The sequence below is a fragment of the Ciona robusta genome, chromosome 2 (genome assembly GCF_009617815.1).
Source record: "Ciona robusta chromosome 2, ASM961781v2".
NCBI lineage: Eukaryota > Metazoa > Chordata > Ascidiacea > Phlebobranchia > Cionidae > Ciona > Ciona robusta.
The window spans coordinates 4,185,667-4,212,781 of NC_143236.1; the positions used below are offsets into that span (position 1 = coordinate 4,185,667).

At 37.8% G+C, this 27,115-nt stretch overlaps 3 protein-coding genes across 7 annotated transcripts; 2 read left to right on the plus strand and 1 right to left on the minus strand.

The window, feature by feature from the left end:
* Positions 1-1,531: 1,531 nt before the first annotated feature.
* On the minus strand, positions 1,532-21,209 carry LOC149740316 (glutamate receptor 2-like). 3 transcript variants are annotated; one of them, XM_089871874.1, is made up of 20 exons: positions 21,095-21,209; positions 16,972-17,066; positions 12,025-12,207; positions 11,102-11,216; positions 10,378-10,505; positions 10,026-10,204; positions 9,362-9,415; positions 9,087-9,224; positions 8,558-8,746; positions 8,149-8,385; positions 6,654-6,860; positions 6,303-6,439; positions 5,968-6,080; positions 5,463-5,594; positions 5,089-5,276; positions 4,919-5,029; positions 4,547-4,683; positions 4,170-4,284; positions 3,604-3,754; positions 1,532-3,264 (listed from the first exon to the last, which is right to left on the minus strand). In XM_089871874.1, the coding sequence occupies exons 3-20, from the start codon at positions 12,167-12,169 to the stop codon at positions 3,143-3,145; spliced, it is 2,598 nt and encodes an 865-aa protein (XP_089728000.1). In that variant the 5' UTR covers positions 12,170-12,207; positions 16,972-17,066; positions 21,095-21,209; the 3' UTR covers positions 1,532-3,142. The 3 variants fall into 3 exon arrangements, with proteins under 3 accessions (XP_089728000.1, XP_089727999.1, XP_089727998.1); XM_089871873.1 differs by lacking the exons at positions 16,972-17,066; positions 21,095-21,209 and adding an exon at positions 13,372-13,827 and having other exon boundaries at positions 1,532-3,261; XM_089871872.1 differs by lacking the exons at positions 16,972-17,066; positions 21,095-21,209 and adding an exon at positions 13,372-13,825.
* Positions 15,955-24,290, plus strand: LOC149740317 (uncharacterized). 3 transcript variants are annotated; one of them, XM_089871907.1, is made up of 3 exons: positions 15,955-16,360; positions 22,396-22,554; positions 23,111-24,290. In XM_089871907.1, the coding sequence occupies exons 1-3, from the start codon at positions 16,129-16,131 to the stop codon at positions 23,734-23,736; spliced, it is 1,017 nt and encodes a 338-aa protein (XP_089728033.1). In that variant the 5' UTR covers positions 15,955-16,128; the 3' UTR covers positions 23,737-24,290. The 3 variants fall into 3 exon arrangements, with proteins under 3 accessions (XP_089728033.1, XP_089728035.1, XP_089728036.1); XM_089871909.1 differs by lacking the exon at positions 15,955-16,360 and adding an exon at positions 20,223-20,798; XM_089871910.1 differs by lacking the exon at positions 15,955-16,360 and adding an exon at positions 20,848-22,190.
* Positions 24,291-24,506: 216 nt separating this feature from the next.
* Positions 24,507-27,068, plus strand: LOC149740318 (alpha-1,3-mannosyl-glycoprotein 4-beta-N-acetylglucosaminyltransferase A-like). The gene is made up of 4 exons (XM_089871904.1): positions 24,507-25,647; positions 25,720-25,935; positions 26,228-26,493; positions 26,809-27,068. The coding sequence occupies exons 1-4, from the start codon at positions 25,099-25,101 to the stop codon at positions 26,846-26,848; spliced, it is 1,071 nt and encodes a 356-aa protein (XP_089728030.1). The 5' UTR covers positions 24,507-25,098; the 3' UTR covers positions 26,849-27,068.
* The last annotated feature ends 47 nt before the right edge of the window (positions 27,069-27,115 follow it).

Consider the following 27,115-nt stretch of genomic DNA (forward strand, 5'->3'; position numbering starts at 1 on the left):
AATTTTGAGTAATGTAAGTTGGCACGAAACAGAGATTCTCAAAACCGCAATAGTTTACGATGCTGTCAACGATTTTGAGTAAGGAAACCAAGGATATCTAGTGAGATTTTCTGTCAGGACTACAATGCATCTCCGTGCCGTTGTGATAACAGGTACATCAATAATAATGTTCAGGGTTGAGATTGATCACTTTTAATTCCGTCGTAACCCGAGGCGGCTCTTCTTCATCACAGACACTTCAAGCGCACTCAGAAGTTTCGCGAGTCCCTAACACATCGCAATAGACGCCCCTAAGTCTTTGATGTCGTCAGGTCAGCTTAATTGCGGGCACAGACTCAAGCTTCGATCTCGAGCCAAGACGGTGGCAGCAGTGATGCCAATCAATAATAAGAAAAGTTTTAAATTGGATGCGACATATAGGAATGTGCACGGTTATTTTATACCTTAAAAAAGAATTTTGCTAAAAAGCCGCCACGTATTTGCGTTCAAAATGCTAGGTAGAGAAAACTAAACATCCAATAAAATTATAACATAAGGTAGATGAAAAGCATTGTCGATTTGTCGCATCACTGTCTCAACAAGAAGTTGGCTGGAGTGCCCCACTCAAGCGAGTGAAAGCGACTGGTACCTTAAAACGACCTCGTATTATCTAACAGGCGACTGGATAGCATTTTAAGCTGGAGAGGACTTGAACATGACCCAAGATCGCTCCCGTCTTATTGTATCCGCCCTTGGGATTCCTTATCACTTCGCACGCTTAGTAAACTCTCTTTGGCCCCTTAATCACGCAAGACCAAACCAGTCTTTAGGGAATGCAGTCACAGTATGTCGTCATCAAAACAAAATACATTACGGCTACGCTATGGTTTTTCGACGATGAAATAATTGGGTATGCGACATCATTGCTTACAAACAAATTACTAGCCACAAAATCAAACAGCTGCGTTGTAAGTACGCATAAGCACTATATAGTAGGGTGGGGGAAGACGGGACACCTTTAGCATCTAACATACAAATATCCTGAATGTGTTTTAAATAATTAACAACGGTCTATGGGAGTCGTAAGAATATGATTTTATAATTCTTAGAGTTATGTTCTATTTTATACCAAATGGGACGAGAAAATAGAATGCAAAGGTGTCTCATCTCCCCCACCCTGCTGTATTAAATAAAGTACATCAACACTCTAAGTAAGTTGTTATTTTATGTCGTCACTTCAACGTACTCACTTGCAAGTTTCGCGGAGAAAAGATGACTTTAGTTTTTGAAAGCAAAAACAATCTGCCTAAAACAGGTAACCACAATTCATTTAGGGCTCGAACTCTTGCCTGCCTAACCTTGAGTTGACAACCCGCTGCCTCGAATTCTACTTCTCCCGCTTGGGTTATTAAATTAGCGAATACCAAACGCCAAGCGTGCGAAATCTGAAACTGGCATGGGAATTTCGGCGCGGGTGCGAATGATGGAGCAGCAAAAACTTCAACTTCTTCAAACGAAACGAGAGAAACTGGCCATGCACGAGTTCACGCAATTACCATTCGGTTGCACTGTTTGTTTTACCATCCAAATTTAGAGTATAATAAGCTACGCAAAAATGCATATGGTATTTGCAGGGTGATAAAAATCGTTTTGGTTGACATTTTAAAACAACTTTTATGCTTGTTAGCATATCATAGGCTAAAATGTCAACAAATTTATGGATACAAAGCGCAATGTAATCGATAGGGTTCTTTTAAGTTCGTTTTCAGGTTAACTTATTTCACTCAAGGTGATTACTTCAGATCAAGATGGGAGACTAATCGATCATCTTTGAGCATTCAGTCAACCACTATTTAAATTTATCATAGAGTTGGGTCAAGCGAAACTTGGCTTGTTAGCAAATGAAAGTAATACGCATCCCATTTACAGTGGATTATTTATGCTAAACTTAATACCTGAAGTGTGCTGAATAGATGTCAAAGTAATTGTACCTTAAGACTATACAATGACACTTGTTTTAAATTAACAGGCAGGTTACTCCACCCACAATCGAGACCAAACCGCCCAAAACTTGTTAGCCAAGCTTACATACGTAAAGAACAATGGTGAGAAGTTTCTATAGCGAGACTTCTTTATAAGATACACAGAGCTGTAATTAAAGTAGGTGGGTAAATGAATCTTGTTTCAGGGCCTATTGTGGGAATGTGTTTTGTTTCTATACCCAGTTGATCGTAAATAGGAAAGTGCGTTGCGAGCTTTTTTGTTCAGGCTAATTCGTTTCGAAATAGAAACAGAGCGCTGGGGTGCCGCAAATGGACAAAATTATAACACAGAATACAAATTTCAGGAATGACACAACCTAGAACCTATATGTAATACGATGGCGTAACGGGGAACTTTGTAGCTGTAATTTTCTTCCATTAACTTTACTCGGTGTGACCGTCAAAGCTTTTCCTGAATTCGCGCCATATAAGAAAGCTAATAACAGAGATCAAACAGCCGCCTGACAATGACATAATTCCCTTTCAAGTCGATACAAGCTGGTAAACATTTCATAACAGTGATTCGAAGTGTGTGTTTTTCCGCTCCATTCACGAGCAGGGTTACGTCACAAACAGACGGACAACAAAAACATTTTCCAAGTCGGCTTCGATTTCTCTGGCAGCCCTCACGCTCCTTTCAGAAGCAAACTCCCGTAAAAAAAAGCAAAAAAGAGGCGTCTGCTTACTTTTCGAACACGAAATCAGTGGATTCAAATAAATTCTCCCATCTGAGAGATGGCGTCGCGACATAATCTGATTATCCTCCAACAAAGCAGTGGTGTCGACTTACGGAAAACAGTTAGCATCGGAACTTGTTGTGGCAGGTTATTGACTGCTGGTTAATGGGCGGGAAGTAAACAACGTTCTCCGCCTATTTACAAGCGATCTTTTCAGTTTCTCATGCTGATCAGGTGTCCAACATAACGATCTCCGCCCATTTACTAGGGATTTCGGTTCTTTCCATTTGCGTTGTGTTGGGAAACGTTAAAATGTTCGCGCTCGTCGACGGCAGTAAAAATGTACGAAAACTCAAATACGGTAATTTACAAATTGAAGAACGGACACGTGTCTTTGCCAATCTACATACACGATTCAAGAAGAATAAATTGCAATGAGTATCCTTATTTCCTTCGCCAGAATTTAAAACGTCCCGCTGACTCGTGGTCGCCACCTACCGACGGGATGTTGTCGGTGGTTGATATATTGACCGACCTCTCGGCAAGCAACCTATCTCGTGCTGCTGCTGATAAATACACGGCAGTCAAAGTTTTAGCCAAATTGAACAACAAAGACAAAAAACATAAGAACATGAGACGGACATTGAAAGCAAAAGCCATGCAGAGAAGACACACATTCTACAAATTGAGTAAGATGTATGAACGAATTTCAAATTCAGAAGTGAGCCATAGAAAACATTCCAAACTCAGAACATAAAACGGAGACATATACCGAGTACTCACGTTTTTTTTAAAGTAGAGACAAAACAACACGAAGCAATTTCCCGATTTTAAAACAACAACGACTCACGTGCAACAACTATACCGTCATTAAAGTTCACTAAACTATATTAAACGTAACTCACCTTTTGCTTTCTGCTTCCTCTTGAAGTTACGGATCTTGTGGGCGTGATACCAAAACTCCAGCAACGCAGTACATATTGCAAGCCCCATGCCTCCAATTAACACATAGAACACTCCTGCTACGTTGCCAAGGGTCAAGGCTGGCGTTTTCGTCTTGAACAGAAATCGTTGAAAATTAAGGCCGGTATATTGAGTGGCCGTTTTATATGGTGCAATCAACATGTTATACGGTACAAGCTCTTAGTAAATTAGGAAAATCGGCTTGTATAATGCATACCTATTATATAGCAGGGTGGGGGAAGACGGGACACCCGTAGCACAATATCCAAATAACGTTTTAAATAATTAACAACGTTTGATGAAAGTCGTGAGGATACGGATTTATAAATCTTTGAATTTTTTTGTTTACTACCAGATGCAATGAGAAAAAAAAAATATGTCCCATTTTACCCCATTGTACTATATATTGTTTTATAGGCAGTCTATAATTTGGAAGGAAGAATAATATTCCAATATAGTTAACTTTACGCCCTACTAATTGAAACATAGATCTATTTTAGAAACTTACCGCTCCGCTTCCACCATTTGCACCGCATTCACTTTTGTCGTACCACCAGTAGTTTTTAAGCTTCTGTAATTTTCCTTGCTCGCGTAATGTTAAAATGGCCAAGTTTACCGTATCGCTGAAATAAAATTACCGTTAATGTGGAGATTAAACTTAAATTAGACAAACTTATGATTTTTGAAACCGTATTTGCATAGAAGTGAGTTAATTTAAAAAATAAAGAATTTAAAATGGGCCAGTAGTAGCATAATCAAATGTTTTGTATATGAAAGAAATGGAACAACAAAAAAGTGTAAAATAAAGACCAATTTTGAATCCAAATGTGTCGAAACTTTGCTGATAAACAGTTAAAATAGAGACAAGCATTTAATCGAACTTACTAGAGAGGTGAGCCCTTGGGCAGGGCGATACCATAGCCCTTTGAATCGATATTGGGCCCGACTTTCATAGTGTTGCAAGGCCGACGTTGCTCTGTGTAGTCGTTCAACGTGGATTCCATTAGAAATGCGTATTTTCCCTGTGTTTGTGGGGAGGCGAAATGGATTGAAAGAGTTAGAATATCGAAGGTAATTAATCAATCGTATAAAACCAGATCGCGACACGGGTACGCATTGATTTTTTCCGTGAGTTATTTTAAATTCTCCCTAAGAATATTACATTAATCTTTTATATGACCAGACTTAGTATAACCAATAGTTCGATAAAAAAACTATTTTAAGTTTTAGATTTTATTTTGGAATCCGCAAACTTACATCGCTTGCTCTGACTCTCGCTATGCCTTCTTTGTTCGAACTAACGAACACGGATGGTTCCTGAGACTTCATTGTTGCCCACATCTTCTCATATGTAGGCAAAGGCGATTGCTGTCAAAAACAACTCCGTAAAAATACCTTATTTGACCACATAGATGAACGAAACTCACTTTGAAAAAGTTAACTGTTGAACCGGACCTTAGAGTTCCATACTGGATGAGGGTTTGTTTTGCCAGATCTTCCGCTCCTGCAATCGGTGTCACCATTTTATCCACAGTAAGAAAAGCTGCAAGATTCGCAGTGTACGATGAGATAACTATCAGGGTGAACAGCCACCACACACCCCCAACAATTCGACCTAAAAAAATAAAAATTTAGTGTAAGAACACTTTTGAGCCTTATTTTGTGTTAGCAAACTTAATGTGTTAGCAGAAAATTTCACAAAATACAGTGACGATTTTTTAAATTTGTTTCTATAACAACAAATAAAAAAAGGATCACGGAATTTACAAAAACACAAAAATGTGGTTTACAGTTTTTAAACCTGAGAACGACTTTGGCGAAATATCGCAGCCCTGTTGTACGAAAGCACCCAACGAAAACCACAAGCTGTTAAAAATACCGAAGTCTGTTGCCGCATCAATTTCGTCGTTATTGGTAACTTTTGTAAGGCTCCCTAAACAGGATGTAAAAAGTATTTTACAATATATCTTTTACAAAACTAAATTGTTTGACCTTAGCAATAAAACATAAGAGAGATGACGTATAGGCTCGAAATATATATAGTACTGTGGGGTAAGATAAGATACCTTTAGCACCTAAAGACCAAGTAACCTGATTGTGTTTTAAACAATTAACAACAGTTTGTCGGAGTCATAAGGAAACAGTTTTATAATTCTTTGAATGTTCTTTGTTTACTACCAAAGGGGATAAGACAATGAATGAAAAGGGTGTCCTATCTCCCCCATACCCTAAAATAAGTTGCCATAATTAAACTGTAAATACAAGTAAACATGCACAGAACGACACTAACACGAAAATGAACTTACTTCGATGCCATTCGTATGGACTGAACCTGGAGACCAAATAGAGGACCACACTTACTCCAACGTAAGCAAATACAATGCATATCCAAATCTCAGTTGATAGGGGATCCAAAAAACTAATTAAAAACTGACGTTTATTTTTACAATTTAATGTTGTTTAAAACTTTATGGAACTATGAAACAGGAAGCTTTTAAATTGCTGGTTTACAAGGGGTCTATTAAAAAATGCGCTTATAGAAAAGTCAGTCTTTATAGTAAAATAAAGGTAGTCAAAATTAGTTCATATCTATTTACGTTTCATACTAATATACGTATACTATATACTAGGTTAAATCCACCTAAATATATTGTAATTTTGTTTCTCGGGTTTTTTGATCATGATACTGATGCCAAGTGTCATAAATGGTTTGGTAAAATCGACAACTGCTTCTCTTGCTGACGTAATAGTGAGAGGTGCCACTGCCATGTGAGCTTTCTGGATACAGTGTAATTATTAATATATTCTATAGGGGTATAAGAAGTCCTTTGGGACCTACGATTTAGTCCAGTATTTAATTATTATTAAATAAATATTGGTTTATAAAACTACGTGCCAGCGTACGTTATTACGGATATAAAAAAGACGGATCCATTAAGTCTTTATACCGTCAAGCTCTTCTGTGTTGCTAAACAATTGTGTCAACACTTACTTGGTATTTAACTTCTCCTATCATTCCATTCCATGTTCCATCTTTGTCGTTTTTGGATCCGTACTGACCGTCATCAACCGGTTTGATCCGGTATTGTATCTGAGCAATCTTAGTTATTTCTTTAAGTAGGTCGACACAAAATCCCTCAAAACGGTCATTCCCCTCCAACTCTTGCCAATTTGGTTTACGAATTACGTATGGTTCTTCCTAGAAATAAATTACAGTAGTTTTATATGTTTTAAAAGGAAAATCAGTTCCTTTTAACTAAAAACAAAATTACACTTTTTTTTGCAAGACTTCGACCATCCGATCAGCAGTACAAATTAACTATAGTAGGGGGGGAAGACGGGACACCTTTAGCAAAACATTCTATGGAACTACCAACAGTCTATGTCCCATTTCCCCCCAACCTACTATATATACTGTTAAATCACAATGTACTTTACTGTTAAACATTACTTTTCAAGTCGATATTGATGGTTATAATGGGAACGTATGGATCAGTGTATGGACCGGTTTTGACAGAATTTGAAGATTAATTCGAACCGTGAAGAAATTATTATCTGTCATCAATTTCAGTCACTTTATCAGCGAGAGGCGATTCGCGTAAATCCGCTATAAGGCAATTATTTAAGAATAACAACGTTGTTTTGTTAAAAGTCTTTTAATTTCGTAACATTCTGCGGTGTGGGATAATAGCCAACAGTACTGGTGAAATTCTGGAATATAGACGTGTGTCGTGGAAATTGATGTATATTCATTTTTTCGGATGCTTTCACATTTTCCCGTCTCGTCATGATTACAGTTCATTAATGAAAATATGGCGGCACAGTAACGTCCTTACGCGACCTCTCGGTTCGACAAGAGTCTAGAAGACGATCGAGCCTAATTATAGAGACGCGATCGAATTCCTATAAGCCGTTTTAGTGGAAAATAAGAAAGTTCTGTGGCAGATACAGTTGATTAAATCAACGGCGGAAGCCAGCAATGTCCGGTAATTGATACACGGCCAATGAAGGAGACTGTGTGATTGCACCGAAAAAACTTAATTAGAATTGAGTAAAAAACGAACTCGGGCGTCAGCTTAACCAGGCTTGGCCCTTGCTTTAAGTGTACTGCCAATGCTTGAAAGGATTAAAATTCGGCCCAAGATTAAATATAACAAGTTCATAGGCTGACCGTGGACCGATAGGAGGTATAGGGGAACGCTAGGTATTTTCTCGCACGGCCGAAAACGCTGATTGGATTGCATATGCATAATTGAATTCATTAAAGGCCCGCTTTATTCTCGGTATAGCAAGGTCGCCTATTTATAGGTATCGATAAACTTTACGATTCTAAAAGCGTTGTTAATCGTTAAAATCACGATCAGGATGCTTAGATTTTATGTGCTAACAGTGTCCCATTTTACCCCACAGTACGCGGTTGGGAAAACGGGATATTTTGTGCTAACGGTCCTACACTACAGTGCCATACACCTAAAACATACGCTTACCACAATTGTAGTCACGATTAACGTTTCGTTCCTGTAAGACTCCAATATCCAATCACTCTGGTCGACCAAATCCACATCGTTTAGTTCTAATATCCCATCGCCTTCTTCAGAGGAATCCGTCCATTTACCGATGCTGTTAAGACCCAGTCTATCCAGAGCATAAATTCGGACACTGTAGTTGATTCGTTGGCCTTGCTGGTCAAATTCAACGTTGCCCGTCAAGCCTTGAAATTTTACCTGGTGTGCAAAATCGTACATTTTAGTGGTATTGTTATATATGAAAAGAAGTGATGTTGGTTTTTAAACCTATTTTAAAAAATGACGTACTTTTAAGAGGTATTCGTATATGAAAACGATCTTGATAAACTGTATATATACAGTATACAGCGCCATGCTTATACGTCTGTACCTCTTTAATTGCTTTACTTATTTCACTGCCAGTGTTTAGAGGAAGAATAGACATTTGGTGGCACGTGACACGTTCCACACGATTGATTTCGTCCTGGATTTCTGTTTCGAAAACCAAACCATCTGCAATAACTTGTCGCATACCGGATGCCATAGCAGTAAAAGCATCGTATATTAAGGCCGATTCACTCTGCAAAATTGAACATATTTTTTTCTTTAATTGTATGCTCATTATTTTATTTACATTACTTGGCGTATATTAATTAATATAACTCGATTTCTTTCACGAGACTGAAATTATAGCCGCCTTTGCTCTATTGGGTATTTAGGAAATTAAATGAAAATCAATCAGCGTCAAAAGCCATGAAATTTGCTGCTCATACAATAAATAAATGAAACCACTAAAGTCATATTTGATACCCAAATAAAAATAGATGGTTTAAATTGTGTGTATATGAAAAATTTTCCACGTCAACTCATGGCACAAAACATTATCAGCAATTTATGAACGAACAAGTAAGGAACATTACCCCGACTGTGTTAAAAAATGGGTTGGTCTGTCCCTGAAGTACGCTATCATAGAGTTCAAAACTCTTGTCCACGAGTCCAAGAAAAGTGAGGTTACTTGCACCGTACGCAAATTGCCGCAGGTCCTGGTCTATGAGTGACTGCAAGGAAAGTGAGGATCGATCATTAGCAAGATGCCGTTGAGAAGGACGCGTAGATGGGCGGCAACAGTTCAGCAATCGATACAGCGACACGACTGGGTATTGATTCATATTTATATATGCATGTGCAGACTTACCAGATCCGAGAATATGTAATGGTAATCCATGGAAAGCATGCCCATAATTTTGATCTGTTGGAGAAGCGACAACATTCAGTAAGAGTGGGCGGAACCAACGGTTTGGCAATAATTTAAATTGAATGTAAAACTTTCTATAATAAGGAAACAAAAGGCTCTATAGCGTCTTAAAAATAATCGACGGTGGTTTGTAAGGTCTTAATCACATTAAGGGTATCGAGTGACTTGCGTCCGGTTGTCATAATTTTTACATTTGTTGCACACTCTATATTTGATTGCAGCCCCGGTTAGAATCGATGTTGTTTTAGCGACAACCGCACGAGGTTCTGGGTTCATTCCACAGGGACAGGGAGTCATTATATCGCACATTGATCGCAACCGACAGACACGATTACATTTGTAATCGGAAACTTATTTATTTCCTTTGGCTGCGGTGTTTACACTTTTTTACCTAAAACTATTTTAAATTATAAATGGCCAATCAGGCAGCACATAGATTATATGTTTAACTTTTACCTAAAATTTATGGAGAATGAGAATTTTTGCACCAAGGTCCTCGCACAGCCGGAGCATTGGAATTAATTTGTACAACAAATAGCTAAAACCGTTAAGAGATTTTTGTCGGCATAATCAATAATACGTATAAAGTCTATATAAAATCGACCTTTTCCAGTGTCTGCATTGATCGTTGCAGCGATACGTCAAACAAAACTTTGTATTCTTTTTTGCACGCTATCTCCTTCAGTGTCGGCAAGATATTATCCACCCCTGCCAAGTTTCGAACCTGGATTCTCAAGCCACGTTCCAGACAAAAAGCGATCGCCGCCTTTACCGGCAAATGAACTAAAACAGAGGATACGTTATAAAGATAAAGTCATACACATTTAAAAATTTAAAAAATAAACCAATTTCTTTTCACAAGATTTCTGGTAGGACAGATTTAAAACAAAATTAAATAGGCGTTTTTTTGCAGGAATTCTAAAAAAATCCAAATATGTAAACACGTTGCGTTTTACCTTCTTTTTGATCGTACACTAATGTAAATTCCTTCCATCCCAACTTGAATAAAAAATCCAGAAGAAATGTTTCAAATTTTGGGTGAAGGTTAATGACATGTTTGGTTGGTTGGTCGGGCAATGGTAAACTACAAATATAATAAGATATAAGAAAAAAGATGGGGCACCGTTTTATTCTATTTCTTGCCCAAGTTGTTAGTAAACAAAGAACATTCAAAGAATTACAAAACTGTATCTTCACGACTCCCACATAGATCATTGTTTATTGTTTAAAAGACGATCAGGATATTTAAACATTATGTGCTAAAGGTGTCCCATCTTGCCCCAGAGTGCTATACATTAAGTTGAAATTTAAAGAATATAGGTTGGGGTAAGAAGTCCATGTTTGAATTACCGGTAAAAAAAAAACGTTTTAACCGATAAAACACGATAAGGAAATATGGGATATTATGTGGTATCTGTATTATACCGCACAGTAGCATTTATATAAAAAAGAACGTGTGCCAAAATCCCTATATGTTAGTTTTTATAACACGCAATTGAATCACGGCCGAAGTTAAACTGAACTCAAGATTTTACAAAAACTGCAAAACATGAGTGAATCTCAAAATGTACAGTCTGGGGTGGTTTAATTAAATGATAAAATGTAATACAGTTACATTTTAGACATCTATAGAACATCTTATACGAACAGCAAATGTTTTAATTAAAATGTTACCGTTACCTCGGAGTAATCCATGGGATGTTGAAAGTATCAGAATAAGAAATAATTGCGTTCATTGAACTCGCTTTCCAGAAACCAATAATCGTATGTGTTCGTTGTGACATATGATTGCAAACTGAAAAGTAAGAAATATAAGTAATGCATTAAAGCGCTACAGCTGCCTCTTTAATAACACACGTTGTTAAACTTATAAATGTCCATGAGGCATAAATATAAAATCATTACGGAGGTAAATACAATACACAACAGTTGAGATCTGATTGTATATACAGTTATATTACTATGTTGTGTTATTGGGTCAACCTTTGATTCGTTTCCGTGGTTCAGTTGTGTATTCGTAGGTCACAAGCATCCGCATGCGGGTTGCAATAAAATTAAAGTAACGGATATGAGAAATATGAAAGCTATTTGCGTCTCATTTGATTTGTTTATTCAATGAACTTGTAATACGTTTGGATGCATTTCGAATAGTGTAAAACTTAGTTAGGCGTCTGTGATAAACAAGATGGTGGATATGCAAGGTCAAATACATTAGATTCCCAAACATGCTTTTCGAAATTAATAAAAGTAACGTACATTTGGTAACTCGTAAGCTTTTAGTTTTTACAGCACGAATATATATAATATATATAAGTTGCTATAATAATTAATGAATTGGAATTTTTATTACTGCTTTCCCGAAAGTATATCGCTACGATTGTATAGCTCAACGCAAAATCCTGCGATGGCATGCTGCGTTTTACCAGAAATTATACATTTTTAAGTTTAGCAATTTGTTATGTGCGCGGTGTATATGCTTTCTGAATTTGAAATATTTTTGTTTTGTGCAGAACACGCAGCTCTGGGATTCGGCACCGACTCGTGAAGAGTGTTCAGGAAATTAAACTTTAATAAATAAATTATATATTGTACATATATCTTACATTCTTGCGCCATGGTAAATGTATCGTTGATAACTGAAGTTTGGAGAAATACTCGAAATCTTAGATTGGGCTGGCTGCCAAGACTACTGGGAGAAAAGGGCAGCACAACTTGAGCGTTGTGACGTTTCAGTGCTAACTTGAACATCGCATCCACACGATTGTTGCCAACAGGTAGAATTGCCCCTGCAACAAAAAGAATAAAGTTCAAAATATATGTTGATATTTCGTGAAAAAAAAGTTCAAGTATGAAGTAGGGGAAGATGGGACACCATTTCATTCTATTTTCCCGCCACATTTGGTAGTAAAAAAAGAACAAAGCATTCAAGATATTATAAATCCGTATTCTCGTACTCCCATAGACAGTTCAGGTATTTGGATATTATGTTCTAAAGGTATTTCATTTTGCCCCACCCTACTATGTATGTTAAACACAGAACTATATCCGCCATAGGTATATTCGGGTATTCGTTGTGGATGAATGTAGCTATAGAATCTAAATGATTAACTATGTACTCGCCATCAAAATACAATTTTTAGCGCCTTATACTAGAAAGTAAAGATAAATTTGACTTCAGAAAAAAAAACTGGGGCTATGGATTGGATCATGCCCAGTTATATTAATTCCGTGTACAACTCACTAAAATGCATATTGATTTGCTGACAATTAGAAACCAGTCGGCGTATCAGGGCATCAGCATTGCAGAAGTTGCAATTGATTTTTTTGGGGCTTGTTTTAATAACCGTGTCGAACGAGCTGCCCGATGGGATAATGCTGTAAGCTTGGACGGTTTCTCATAAAAAAGCATATTAAAAAGTCGGCCTCCTTTGGGAGTTGGAGTATTATTGTTCGCGGAGGGACGTGAGTAAACAACAAATCAATCAAAAATTAGGCAAACCGGATATTATTACGTTGGGACTCGTATTTCTCCATACCGAGTACTCGTAAGCAGTAAAATTTTGAAAAACAAGAAACACTTTTCCGCGTTTGAGTGAAAAATCTGACTCAATACATATACTTTTTTGAATTCAGAAAATCGCGCATTTAAAAATGATCTAATGCTTTCGTCGAAAGCGCAGTATATGTTGGAAAGATATTAACTTTGGCTTTACGCAAAGTCTACTGTAAGATATGAAATAAAAATGCTAAAATTAATCGTGTTAAAAATCAAAAACAAATTGTTAATTAGAATGAAACATATCCGTATCCTAAGAAAAAGAGGAATAACTAAATACATGTTGTTCATGTTAGATCATATAAAAGTATGAAGTGCAGGTATATGACTCAATACCAGTATATACAAGTAAACGAATATAAATGGTAAGCAGTGTATAGAACTATATACTAACCGATGGGAATCGATACCGAACTCTGTATTGCACGTGAGTCAAAATCTTGCGAACACGAAATTGAAAAATTGAGAATGAGGCAAAATCCGAAAACTAAACTCCGTCGCGAAATTGCATTTGAAACTATTTTCAAAGTACGGCGAGACATTTTAACTGGCTTGTTTTGGCTATACTCGCTCGAAAATCATCTGAAAATCAATCTGATTAAAGGTGCAGTATATATAAAAAACATCGGGTTATCTCGCCAAGAGACTCCATAATACAGTCTGGTACTGTGGATATAGCTGTACTTTCTTCCAGTGTAAAAAAGTGATCTTGGCTAACTTCTGGACATGACTGGGGAAATACTAGAAAGGCTAAGTGAAAATTAAATTGAAGATTTGCCAGCGCGAGTGACTGCGTATATGTCAGACGTTCTTACGTAAATGCGTTTAGCCCGACCGCGCGTTTAGAGAGGAGGCATCAGTTCTCGATTAGAAAATGAAAAAAGAAAAAAGTTCGCAGTGCTTCTGTAGTATCGATTTGACTCGAAGACTTGGACAATTTCTTCTGCATCGTCACTACTTGAGTGGATGCGAACACAGTAGGATTAACATGTTCGGTGAACAACTTACAGACGTTTGCCTGCTGAGACGGCATATACGAATAACGTGGGAGAAAAATCAATGAACTTGCACAAGCGGTGGCGTGTCAGGGCCGCCTGCAGCCATGTTAACCGACAACTCCTTGCCTCGGATTCGAATCCTCTTTGCCACGACTTAAGCTGTACTACCATGTTTTAATCCAATGAACATCTGTACCGTGGACACTTATTGCTGGATCGACTGGCTTAGCAAATGGCTTATCTTCAATGTACTTGTAAAATCGGCCGTGCTGATAACGTTGTTTGGGAACTTAATTAATTTACGATTAAAACTTTTAATATGCTATAAAGAACTACCATATTTAACTGAACGTTTTGGCCAATAATAAAAACAACGCATTTTGAATGAAATCAATATGTGGGGTACATGATACACCAGGCAGCAATTGCTAGAGTTAAAGTTGGCTAGAATACGATATGAAAACCCTGGTTTATTTATTGACTTATAATTACAACACTTTATATTGGGACATTTCTGTTTTGTTTGAATCCAAAGCATTCTAAATTTTTAAGTTTCGAAGCAATAAAGCTTATACCCTAACGAGTTTTTTTTTTCGAGATTAGCTTGCGTGCGCCGCGTGGCGGATTTTATATGTCGAGATAAAACAAAGTAATTTTGAAAAGCAATATAAAATGTCTTATCAATGGTGCACAAGCGCGCTGTGGAATGTTTAAAAATCCAAGAATCTTTTGTTCCCAATGCTGGTTTGTTTATTTGTGGCTAAAGGGTTATTAGAATTAAATATTTAAAGGTTGCAGCAGAAGTGGTGGTTCGGTTGCCTTTCTTCACAGACTGGAATCTCAATAAACCAAACGCCAATCTGTGGTTCTTAATGTTTACAAGATAAAATAGCGAGGCAGCTTAGCGGTTGAGACGTTTTACTCGACAAATGCTAGGGACGAGGTGCACGTTACATACAAATAAGTTTAAATCCAAGGCCCCCAATTCGTAGATAACCGGGTAGTATCGCTGTGGTCAGGATATTGAGCGTTCACGACGAGAGAAGACGCTAATAAGGGGACCTGGGATCAATTTGCAAAGGATATATAGGTCTGAGGACGATACCGTATCTGGTCTCAGTCGCCCTTCCATCGATTCTTTAACAAATCGTCAGTAGAGTGAAGTTGATGAGGTTTTAAAGCCAATTAAAGTTAAGGGGATGTACGACGCGTATATAATTCGACTCATTACCTCTTACAAAATAGGGTTGGCACGTTCGTGGTCGTGTAGAGGAGCCAGGGTTTACGTCTAAAAGTCATATAGCGATAAAAAATTGTTGTTTAGACTATGCGATAGAGCCACTGAGGAGAAGTGCTTTTTAGAGTTAAGTTGCTTTTTGTTACCGAGTTGGACTTCACGAGTTCCGATTAGCGGGGAATATTAAAAAGCGTCTAGTATGTGATTAGACTGCCATCAGCTAAACTATAATGTAACTAACGAAGCTGTACGACGTGTTTGAATACCGTAAGCCTAAATTATTTATCGCGTTGTAATAGACAGCCGAGTGGAAGTTTTAAAAGAATGCCATTTGTATACCACTTAAAATGTAAGAATGAATGGACTGCTGCAAAAAAATACGTTATAGCATAAGTTGAACGTCGTATAGTTTTGTTTCTTATAGTTATAGGCTTTGCACCTGATGGCAGATCGATGTGTAATAGACTTAGCTTTCAAGTGATGGAAGATGTCGCTCTATATAAGCAACTTGACATCGCATAATCAAATTGTAGCTGCTAATTTACGAAGAAATTTTAAGTCGCCAGTCTTTTACGTGTATAAGTCTGATGCGATGGTGTTGCGTTTGTCTGGTAAATATACATAGTCGAGACTTGCTTCGGTATTTTACCAGTACAACTAGACGCTAAAGGTAAGGTTAACCGAAACAACCGCGGTATAGCTCGAACTGAATACGATACATCTTTTGATAATAAGCGGTTTACTAAGAAAGTTTAAACAATAGTGATAGGAAATGCTAGACGTGGAGAGAATGATTGATTGATTTGTCGTGTCCTGTGGCGTTCTGAGGTAACTCTTGCGCGCATGAAACTAAACTGAAGACAAGGTTGGCAACTGGTGCTACCGAAACTAAAGACTGTTTTAAACTAACAGCAAGATGAAAAGGAAACAGACCGAGGTGTTAAATATGAAGAAAGTTGGTTGGATCACCGGCCCACGTACCAGCAGTGGTTTAAAAAACACAGGAGCCAGGAGGAAAGGACGATTTGATGCGACTGTCCCTGCGAACTTAAAACGTACAGCAGGTGCGCAAAGACCTTTACGGGAGTACAAAAGAAGTAAAAGCGTGATCTCTTACGATACCGAAGATCGTAAGTCATGTTTCTCTGGTAAGTAAGATAAACTATATATTGCCAAAAACACTTTTATAAGTTTCCTTCATTAAAGTCCAAATTATCTCAAAAAACCAGTACGATTCCAATTAATTGTCGTATTCCGGAAAGTTTCCACGCGACGGCGCTGCTGCGCCAAACAGCAAATCGACAACGCACTCGACAGGAAATGACGTCCGTGTTTGCGTGATATGATTCGGAGTTTTAAGTTGATTGATGTGACAACATAACTTGCTTATTGCAATTGCGTGAAGTCAGTTTGCAAAGCGGTGTGTTATAGTATAGCGTATAAAGTTGTTTACAAGAGTAAGAACTGCGAGGTTTAAATGGGAAGAGGTGCTGAGTTTGGTGATTTATTCCTTAGTTTGGTGATTATTAATGCACATTATACCTTAAATTTGAAAGAATTTTTGTACAAGTCCAATGCAACTATATTGTAAAAATGTTTTTTTAACTTGGTAACTACAGGCACTGGGAGATATCGACGTTTAAGCATGCTTTACACCGTATACACATAAACGCTGATTTTGCTCAATTTATTTCTGCGTACGGGAGATTCAAAATCTACGGTTTAATTAGCTCTGGTTTTATTTAAACGTAGGACTCACGGTTTTAGCTCCCGGGTAAAATTACAGCCCTCGGTTTCTGCGGTTAGCTTCTTCGCGACGGTGGTTGTTTCTTCCCAACACATCCATTTTAAATCCTAAAAAAATTATGCAATGTTAGCCTAACATTGTTAGGGTAGAAATGCGGCAGCTTTTCATTTCGCTACAGTTTAATTAGCCCTTAAGAAACTAATGAGTTTAATCACCTGTTGAAAATATCACTAAATTTGCCGTGGTTCAAGTTTTCAGCTAATTAATTAGACGATAGATTTAAGCAAGAAACAACTTGACGTTGGAATCTTTAACTGTCAAGCTGACGAGAATTCCTCTGAGGATACAAAACACAGGGATAGTCAGTTTACGAGCGTTCTTCGCGTTTCCCGCAAACCATGCCTTTTGCCGGCAGCCAATTGCTCACGCCATTTCAAGGTTTTCTCTGCCGCTAGACCCAACCGCCGAGTTTATTAATGAAACAAACGCAGGAAAACGTGTACGGTACCAGAAGGTTTTAGCTTAAAGCTTTTGAGAAGCAAGACCATTTAGTTTTGATAGGCACTCGTTGAAGTCACAGGTGCAGTTAATGTCAAGGGAGTTTTAGAGGCGCGTTGTTGTTGTGATATTGTCTGTCTGCAGATATCGTGAGAAAAACTCGATAGAACTGAGTAGTATGAAAAGTTCCGGCAAAAGTTGTTAATTTCTGTGAAATGCTTTGTTTTGATGCTAGAAATTGGATACTGTCGTGTTTTATGCCAGCCTGTAACTTGTCTGTACATAAAAAAAAGTTAATACACTTTACTTTTAATATAAAATGAAATTATGTAAATTTTGAAGTGAAGTTAAATTGAATGACTGTAGATAAAGATTTTTACATTGATTTAAACTCTGCTACGGTGCGGTAGCTGCAGGGCATCCTGTTTGCCTGTGACGGTCGTGATAATGAATATAAACTTAACGCGGTTGGTTGCTTCCAGGGCATATTGCTCCATATACTTCCATCATACTTTCTACACTTTGCAGAAACGGTTTTGACTTCAGTCGTTACTCCGCAAACTAAACACCTGGTAACGTGACACCACGACTACTATAGCGTTGTTTTCCTTTCACGGCAGCATGCTTGACGTTGAATTGAAAATAGAGTTACGTCACGCTTAACGTCGCCTGTGCGTCGGGTTATACCTCGTTCTGCGCGTTTAAATATACACCGGGCATGTATTTTGAGCTGCTGTGGTCCTTGGTCTTACCCAAAGGTCTTAACTAAGGCCGTAAAGAAGTTATGTCATGTTTATTAATAACACCGTGTGTTAAGCCGACTGGTCGCATATACTCCTGTCGATCCGATTTGAATGACCAGTTTGATCTTCGTTCGAACTTTGCGCTGTATTTAGCAGACGATGGGCGTCTATTACGTTGGTTACCTTACGTTGCGTTCGGATTGGCATTCAAAAAATTGCAACTTGCTGCCAGATAGTTTACCATTGAACCTCAACTTCGGCCTAAAGGTGCGTAAGATGAAATTGTTTGCTATTTTATCGGTTATGTATATAATATATATATATATACTTTAGCATTAGTATCATGTATACGGAATTGTATTAGCTGGTGAAAAGATCTATTCACTGTCAGTGATGTGTTTACCGTCGACGACTTTGCCAGAGATTTTCCCGTTGTATATACACAGCCACATGACGCTATAGTTTATATAGATTTGAATAATATTAATCTTAGATGGAGTTAGCAATAGGTAGAAATTCAATTATTGTATGCATAGTTCTTGTCAACAGTTGAAATTTAATAAATATAACCTTAAACAGAAAAGTCGCCTTAAATAAATTGACCGTCCGCCGTACGGTATGTGTCGGCGTAACAAAGTCCGATAGAAAGCAGGTATCGTTGAAAAGCAGGCGAGTGATTTGATGGCGTTTGGTTGGATCGTATTTCTGTCATAAGCTATTGATTTTGTAACAGCATGCGTCGAATTAGTTAAAGCTCTGCTATTATTTTCAGCATTCACGCTCGGTTAGTTTACACTTTCCAGGCCTAGACAGATGGAAAGAGCAAACGGTTACAATTTTAAGGGGTAATTCGAGTTAAACAGCATCTGTATATTAATGTATATTTTACTATTATTGTGATAGGTAAAGCAACGGGGATTTTAGTGGAATTAAGTAAAGAATTGATACCACGATTCGCAAGAAATGCGACTGTAATTGATATTTCACATTATCCCATTCTACAAGGCCGTAATTAAATTATGCTAAGTAGGAACGTATTAGGAGAATAGAATTACCATAGATTTTTAGACTGAGCAATGTCTTATTCAGATGTATACAGATTTACCCTAAGGGTAAGCAATGAGGGAAATGTCAGAAATGTCAATCTATGCATATATAGTATTTGTTTCGTTTTTCTTGACTAATATTTACTTCTGTATTTGACTGTGTTTTGCGAGTAGTATACATAGCAGCGTTTATGGTTTTGAACCGAGTTTGAAAGTTGTACTATATACCATAAAACTTAAAATTGTAGCAGCGGTTATACTCGGTCGTAAATTGAAAACTGAGGTATATGAGCTTATCCACAGTTACTGGCAACTGAGGGTTCTCTCTGGTTAAAATAAAGTGAAGGATATTTGGCAGCGTTGTATAAAGTTCGATACGTCGTTCAGTTATTTCACGGTTCAAAATTCTGCGTACCTAATTTAGGAGGATGAGAGTACAGTTGCAGTTTTGCACGCTTGAGCTGTAGTTAACTTGGTAATTGATCAGGTAAAAGACAACAACGTTATATATACGTCGTATATTTATTGCAACTGCAGGTCTATTGAAGGTAATGCGTCCTAAAATCATAACAATGAGGGTTGGTGGCGAAAGGCGTTAAGCATCGGATTATCCCGTAAGGTACCGCCTGCTGCTTGTACAACACGTGTGATGATATGTCACGAACTGATGGCCAACTCGTGAAAATCAATCGTATTTTCTCTCGTAAATGACTCCCTGGTGTTTCGTACGCTAATACAAAGCCGTGAAACCGATTCGCCATCGACCAGTCGTGGAATTGGAATAAGCGGTTCCGAATTCGTTTAATTAAGCTGTAATAGAACACCCACCTGGCGCTCGATAAGCCACCTTATATAAAGGGTTGACCACCACGTGCCGCAATTAGTAGTATCTCACGAACATTCAAACACGAGTGATGTACATTTGTCGGAAGTATATATAACTGGATTTAAACAGGTAAAATGGTATGAAGCTGCTTTTGTGTTGTGGTGTGCAGTGTGTGACTGGCCCGTTGATCTGATTTGTCTGCTAAGTTCTATTGTGTCAATTGTTGCGCTATAGGAGTATTGTAAAAGCTTTTTTCAATATAATGTTTGTGTAAAGAGAGCGGATCGAATAGGCGCTATGGTTAATACAGGATGTTGTCGCAAATTGGGTTTATCATGCTGTTAGATTTGACAGAAAAGCGACACGTACTCTTTCCCTGTTTAATGGTTTGTACTGTTTTATAAAGAAATATAGGTAAAGAATATTAACCGAGCTTCGACAGTCCCTAGCTACAGTATAAAAGAAATCTAAGGAAACTAAGGTCAGGGCATACGATTCAGGCTGTGTTTAACCCCGAATATAAACCATGTCCCATGCATTCTTAAGAATGTGTCGGAATCAGTAGTTTATGACAGTATAGCTGATGACGCTGTACTATGTTGCATAGCAAAACTGCAAAGGCTGGACTTTGGAACTTTCGGCCGCGAGATGGCAGTAATGGGGCGGATCAAGACAAGCAGCTGGGTCGAAGGCGTTCAAATCAAACTGCCACGTCTAATGCCCTCGGTACAATGGTTTAGCCAATGTGATTTTGGGTGTATAATTGCACCATAGTATCTCACAATCTCATATACACACTAGTTCACATTATACTAAACTTATATTTGTTTCGACTGTATTATAATCTGTATGAAGGGTTTTTATGACATGAATCGACTCTTAACAAGTCTAATTAGACTTTATGGTACAATAAAATAAAACAGAGAAAACCAAGATAAATTCGGTATAACCAACGTCTGTACTAACTTTGGGTATTACGACAAAAAAATGCAAAAAATATTAAATTCAACTTTTTACCTTACCTTGAATATGGTAACTTCATATTTTGAACGTTCTTTTTCAATGACACAAAAAAACGAAACGATTCCGGTACAGTTCAAATATATTAACGTCAATCCAAAACATCGTAAACAAAAATCAAAATGCGTAATTCCCGCCAACGTGGCGGAAACGGTTGCTTGTTTTCCAGACTAGGCATTGTGACGTCATAGACAAAATTGTGTCGTAAATTCAACCATATTTCAAACAAAGCCGCATAATTGTCTAGCGTTGTTGTTATCCTCAGCCGCATAAACAGTTGTCGTGTTAATAGTTACGACGCGTCATTTGTTTCGTGTAGCATGTACAAAAGGTAATTTTGTCCTGCGTTTACATGTGAAAAATATGGCAAACGTAATGTAAAGTTACACAATTCGTTAAATAATTAAACCGTTTTTTTGACTACAAAGTAATTCTTGGTTAATAGGCGCATAAATTTGAACGCAGATTATGTTGTGCTATAATTAGAAATATAGCTCATGCCAAATATCAATTACCCACAACGTTTTATCAAAAGCGAAGAAAAATCGTTAACGTAACCGCGTAACACAATCGAGTAGTGAGGGCATACTCAGTCTGGGTTTATTTAGCTATGACGTCACATCGACGTAACGGAATATTCCACTGCGGAATCGGCTGCACCAGGCATTTTTATCTCAATCAAAATCGTAGCTTCAAGTCGCAAAAGTCGACTGGCAATTACAGGCGAAGAAATGGATTAGTGGTCTGATGATACGCGTTCTTCGTCGGGTTTAGCGTTTCAATTGTGCAGGTGGCTCGAAATTAGGCCGAACCAATGTTTTCTTAAGCTAATTTGTATCGATTCGCGATGGTGATAGGTTTTCTTTTCTTGTTTGCTGTGTGTCCACGTATACACGAACGTGCCACGCACATTAATACCGTCGTTCAGCGCATAAAGACGAAAGAATCCTGTCTCTGCTGTCATATTTTTTGAGTTGTCAGCGCGGACCATTGACGAACGGATTCTGTTTCTTTAGTCCTTTGCCAATAGACGCGTTCTGCTGTTGCGCGTCGTAATGGCGATCACGACAGTCAGAGCTAGTCCGTACAAAGACACCGGTCTGTTTATGTTTTCTTAGAAACCTTATGCTTATTCAGTTTAAACTACTATTGATACTGGATAGTAAGACTCGAGCTTTGTATTGAATACAGTTTGATCAAACTAATTAAATGTGGGCCTTGGTAAGGTGTGCGGGTAATCTCAGTGTGTAGTAGATAGTAAAGTTGTTTTTTTTGTTTAATCTCGAACATTATTTATTTTCAGGCATCCGTCTCCGTGTGATGGTGTGCCCGAAGTTCAGCCAAGTTTTCCTCACATTTTCAACTCTACTCTTCTTCTTTTCGTTTGAATGCATTATATTTACCATTACAACCGCAGGTCCAGGAATATATGCTTGGAATTTCAAACCAACCACCTGTAAAGGTGAGATTTGTTTGATGCTTAGTACAGTCCATATTAAACTATAACTATGTGGATGTTCGATGTTTATTACAGCCCGTGCAAATCGCAGGATGTAACATATATATAGTAGGGTGGGGAAGATGATGGGAAGCTTTCCTATTCTATTTTTTAACCCATTTGGTAGTAAACAAAGAACATTTAAAGAATTATAAAACCGTATTCTCACGATTCTCGTTGATCGTTGTTAATTGTTTAAAACACGATCAGAATATATTGTGTGCTAAAGGCGTCGTCCCGTCCTCTTCAGTCCTACTAAATATTACGCTATAAGTGCAGTGACAAATGTAATTTAGGTTTACGAGTGTATTTAAAAACGCTTTTAAAGGAAATTTTTGTTATTTCATTTCAACATGCCTGTTTTTATTGCATTTTTTAAGCCTAAGTTGTATTACTAAGTAAGACCGTCCTGTTATATAGTACGGGTGCAAATTTGTTGTCGATGCTGTAAATTCGCAACAGAATGATACAATATACCGTTTGGCAGTTATATTTAATTTAACCCTAATTTTCCATTTAGTGGTGACAACTATTTTCAATGGAAATACGACGTGTTACGTGGACTCCATTGCGGAACATGGCATGAAACGTGTCCTGCCCTGTTTGCAAATCTACGTCACGACGCAGTTTCAAGTACCAGAGAATGTTACGCAGCGGTCAAATCGAACTCGGCGGAGTACATCTTCATATTTCGATTCTTCAGCGGCCATGTTAGGAAGCGAAAATCGCGTTAAACGATCATCAAATGAAACGATGATGAATACAAACAGCACAACGAACGCAAGCACTGATGCAACGCTACCACTTCTGCTATTTCAAAATGAATATAACTTCGTCGGAGGCGACAATCTTTACAGGAGATGCTCCTTTTTGCCTGCCCACTGCCACAGTGATATGCGCGTCATGGTGACCGAACTCTACACTCACGCCGTCACATGGGGAAATGTCAATTCCACTTACCCGTGCTTTCAAAGCGGTGACGCTGTGATGCTCAGTCGCGTTATTGGGGTTTCTGACATCGTGCACGCCATCGTGTGGCCGCTTTTCGGTATGGCTCTAAGCACATCCTTTTGTGTTGCGTTTTGGAAGCGCAATTACCGCCGGATGAGTAGGTTGTACATCTATAATAGTTGGTCGGCATCGTGATACAATTATGCGACTGCCGTCGTTAATGCACGTTGAATGCGACTTGCGATGAAAGGTGAATCTATAAAGGATGATTGGTCGCCTAAAATTTGCGCAAGGTTATTCAAGGTTTTGCGCAAACCATTTAAGCTTAGCTAGCTTAATTGTTTTCAATCAACTATGCAATATGTTTCATACAAATTGTATGATTAGTCGAACTATATAGAATTTTTCGATACAATCATTTTGCCAACGTTTTGTATAAACCGTACCTTCATACCGGAAAAAGGACCTCGGGTTGGAAAGATGTCCTAGAACGATAAGAGCTTAATCATTATTCTTTCCGGTTGCCACACTTGTTTCCTTATCTGCATTATCTATATTAAAGCACTTTGTCTAAATTAGATGCTAAATTTAGGCTTGAACTCAAAAATTGTTTTGTTCGCAAAACAAAGCCTTTGTCCCAACAGCGTCATTGTATTAACCTACATGGAAGAAGTGAGAACGTATCGATTATCGAATTAAATTTGGCGCGCAGTTTCTATGTTGCAGAATAAAAAATAAAGCGGTTTAAACTGACTGAAACAATGAGTCAGGCTATACACTTTATGCAGTGAACAGTAGAGCGTTTTAACGATGCTACGGGATACTGTATAAAAGAAGTTTTAGCTTTGCTATATACGTACAGAAGTTTAAATTGATATATATTGTGATTAGGTCTGTTTACTGTGAGGTTAGTTTACTATATGCTAAACCTATGTATGTTTATGCAACAGAACAGATTAACCACAGCTGTCCGCATGTTTTAGAAAGATAGTGTTAACGGTGTGTATAAATATTGCAGTATTTGGCGCGCGGAAAAGTGTATAAACGAACTTTAAAGGTTTACGTAGCAGAGATGGGTGACACTATAATGAGTATTAACCGGAGGGCAAATCTTAGTGTTTGACTTGCAGAAATGAACTGAAATCGATAGCAGTGATTGAGAATTAATGGCCGTTTTTCTTTTGGACAGCGAAGTTTTATATACTGTTAAACGCTATAGATAAAATATGTTATACTGCACAGAGAACTGTTGTATATAGGTCTATAATAACGATTAGAAATGGCTGTAAATTCATGTTAAAACAAGTCGACGAACAGAAATGCTAAGCGGATAATAGTTATCTGCGGGATATCAGGGAAGTATATAGTTCAATGATGGATCGTTAATTTACACATTGTTCGTATGTGGTTTTCGATGCTACTTATAACAGAGTACTTGCCAAATAACTGAAACGTTTTGTACTTGTCAGAACACCGTCATCACTATTTAATGTAAACTTCATATGTTGATCTGTTTTTAGTTTACATCAAGGTTGTAGGTTTGTCTAGACAAGGTTAATGAGAAAATTTAGACAGATATGCTACGCCGCTGCTTTGTTTGTTGTTTGCTTCGTACTAGCTACCTTCACATTTGTCATACGTGACAACCAAAGAAATACTGCGAAAGAATATGAAATAGACAAGTTCGTAAATAGAAACAAAGAAAATAAAAACGTGATACGCAAAATCGAAAAAGTAAACAAGCCTATAGACCCAACAACCGCAGCCTCGAAACACATCACAACAAGCAAGTTTTCAAAGTTTTTAGAAATTGGTTCAACAGTAAATTCTTTGAACAATACAAACTTTAATGTTAAGCCGCGTCTGAGGCTAGGGAAGCTACGAAAGCGTCCTCTTGTTACAATTGGCGTTCCGAGTGTGCTTCGAAGACGTCATGATTATCTACAAGACACGTTACGATCATTGCTTAAAGGGTTATCCGACAATCTCCGGAAAGATGTCAACATACTAGTATATGTAGCAGAAGTGAACTCGACTTTTGTTGAAGAGCAAATGGCTGCATTGCTTGGCAATTATTTTTCGGAAATACAAGAAGGCATTGTACAGGTAAACTGTTGGCCTATGCCTGGTTAGGGACATATCATCTAATGCCCCGGTCAAGACCCGTCTCTTTTCTAGGTGATAGGCCCCCCCTTCAAACAACCTGAAGACTGGGAATCCAAGTTATTCCTAAACTTTGGTGATTCTCTTTCTCGTGTACGTTGGCGTTCCAGGCAAAATCTTGATATGATTAATTTACTCTCGTACGCCATTGCAACCGATGACCCACAGTATTTTCTAATGATGGAAGATGACGTTTTAGCCAATGAGGGGTATATGCAAGATATTTTATCGGTAAGCTGAGAATGTTATCATAAGTAATATATCATGATAACATTATATTACTGACGGCAAGTGATGAGTTTAATGCAAATTACCGGCTATAGTTTAGTTCAGTTAATATATAGTAGTGCGTGGTAATATGGAATACTTTAACACATAATATTTTCTAATCGTCGTTAGACCACAGGTATATATTTTTAAATGTTTTTTAAAAGAATGCAGAAAAGTTACCGAAATGTCCCATCTTACCCAACCTACTCCAATATTCGAATACACTGGCTAACATTACTTTCTACACATATAGTACGTAGAAAGCAAACCCACCAAAAGTTGGGACTACTGTTCATTCTCGTCGGTCGGAGGGGCTGGTAAGATCTTTCATCGCAAATCTGCTAGAGAGTTTTTGGCTATGCTAAAGCTCTTTTGGTACGCTAAGCCATTAGACTGGCTGTTATGGGATTTTGTTCGAGTAAAAGTGTGTGGCTACTCAGATACATCGGACATCTGTGACGAAAAGATTGAGAAAAGAGCTCGAAAATATTTTGCTTCACTTTTCAAGCATACTGGAGTGTAAGTTAAATAAGGCCTTATAGATAGTGTAGAGTAGGGTAAATGAGACCCATTTTGACTCTGTTTTCTCTACTCATATGTAGTTATAACAAAGAACATTCAAAGATAAAAAGAGGTATTCTCACAACTCCTATAGGCCGTTGTTAATTATTTAAAACACGATCTTGATTTTTGGATATTATGTGCTGAAGTGTTCCGTCTTCCGCCACCCTCCTCTGTATAAACTATTTCTGCCAGGCAAAATAGAAGTTTTACATTACATATGTAGTAGGGTGGGGGAAGATGGGACACCTTTTCATTCTACATATTTTTTAGAGTGTCGTCGAGAACAAACCCGATGTTTGACAACAGATGATTTATAGTATCTCACATAATATGTGACGTTCCAATCATTCTTTCAAACAATTTAAAGAGTGAAAATGAAATGAAACCAGAGTATACTATGATGAAACAAGGCTGTTATAATCAGGCCACAAACCTGGTGTTTGTGAATGTATTAACCAGAGTGTCCAAGTGCCACTAAACGGTTGAACTATTGGTGTTTATACAAATAAAATTAATCGTTGTAAAATAAACGTATTGCAGAATTCAATTAACCCATTAGAATTCAATTAACCCACAA

Coding starts and splice junctions, on each gene's coding strand:
- LOC149740316 (XM_089871872.1), bottom strand. CDS start 13,519: ATGTCTCGCCGTACTTTGAAAATAGTTTCAAATGCAATTTCGCGACGG. Junction 6,861..8,148: donor TAATCGTGACTACAATTGTG/GTAAGCGTATGT, acceptor ATTTATTTCTAG/GAAGAACCATACGTAATTCG. Junction 4,684..4,918: donor CGAGAGTCAGAGCAAGCGAT/GTAAGTTTGCGG, acceptor CCACAAACACAG/GGAAAATACGCATTTCTAAT.
- LOC149740317 (XM_089871907.1), top strand. CDS start 16,129: ATGAAAAGGAAACAGACCGAGGTGTTAAATATGAAGAAAGTTGGTTGG. Junction 16,361..22,395: donor TCGTAAGTCATGTTTCTCTG/GTAAGTAAGATA, acceptor ATTTATTTTCAG/GCATCCGTCTCCGTGTGATG. Junction 22,555..23,110: donor CAAACCAACCACCTGTAAAG/GTGAGATTTGTT, acceptor TTTTCCATTTAG/TGGTGACAACTATTTTCAAT.
- LOC149740318 (XM_089871904.1), top strand. CDS start 25,099: ATGAGAAAATTTAGACAGATATGCTACGCCGCTGCTTTGTTTGTTGTT. Junction 25,648..25,719: donor TACAAGAAGGCATTGTACAG/GTAAACTGTTGG, acceptor TCTCTTTTCTAG/GTGATAGGCCCCCCCTTCAA. Junction 25,936..26,227: donor ATATGCAAGATATTTTATCG/GTAAGCTGAGAA, acceptor CTACACATATAG/TACGTAGAAAGCAAACCCAC.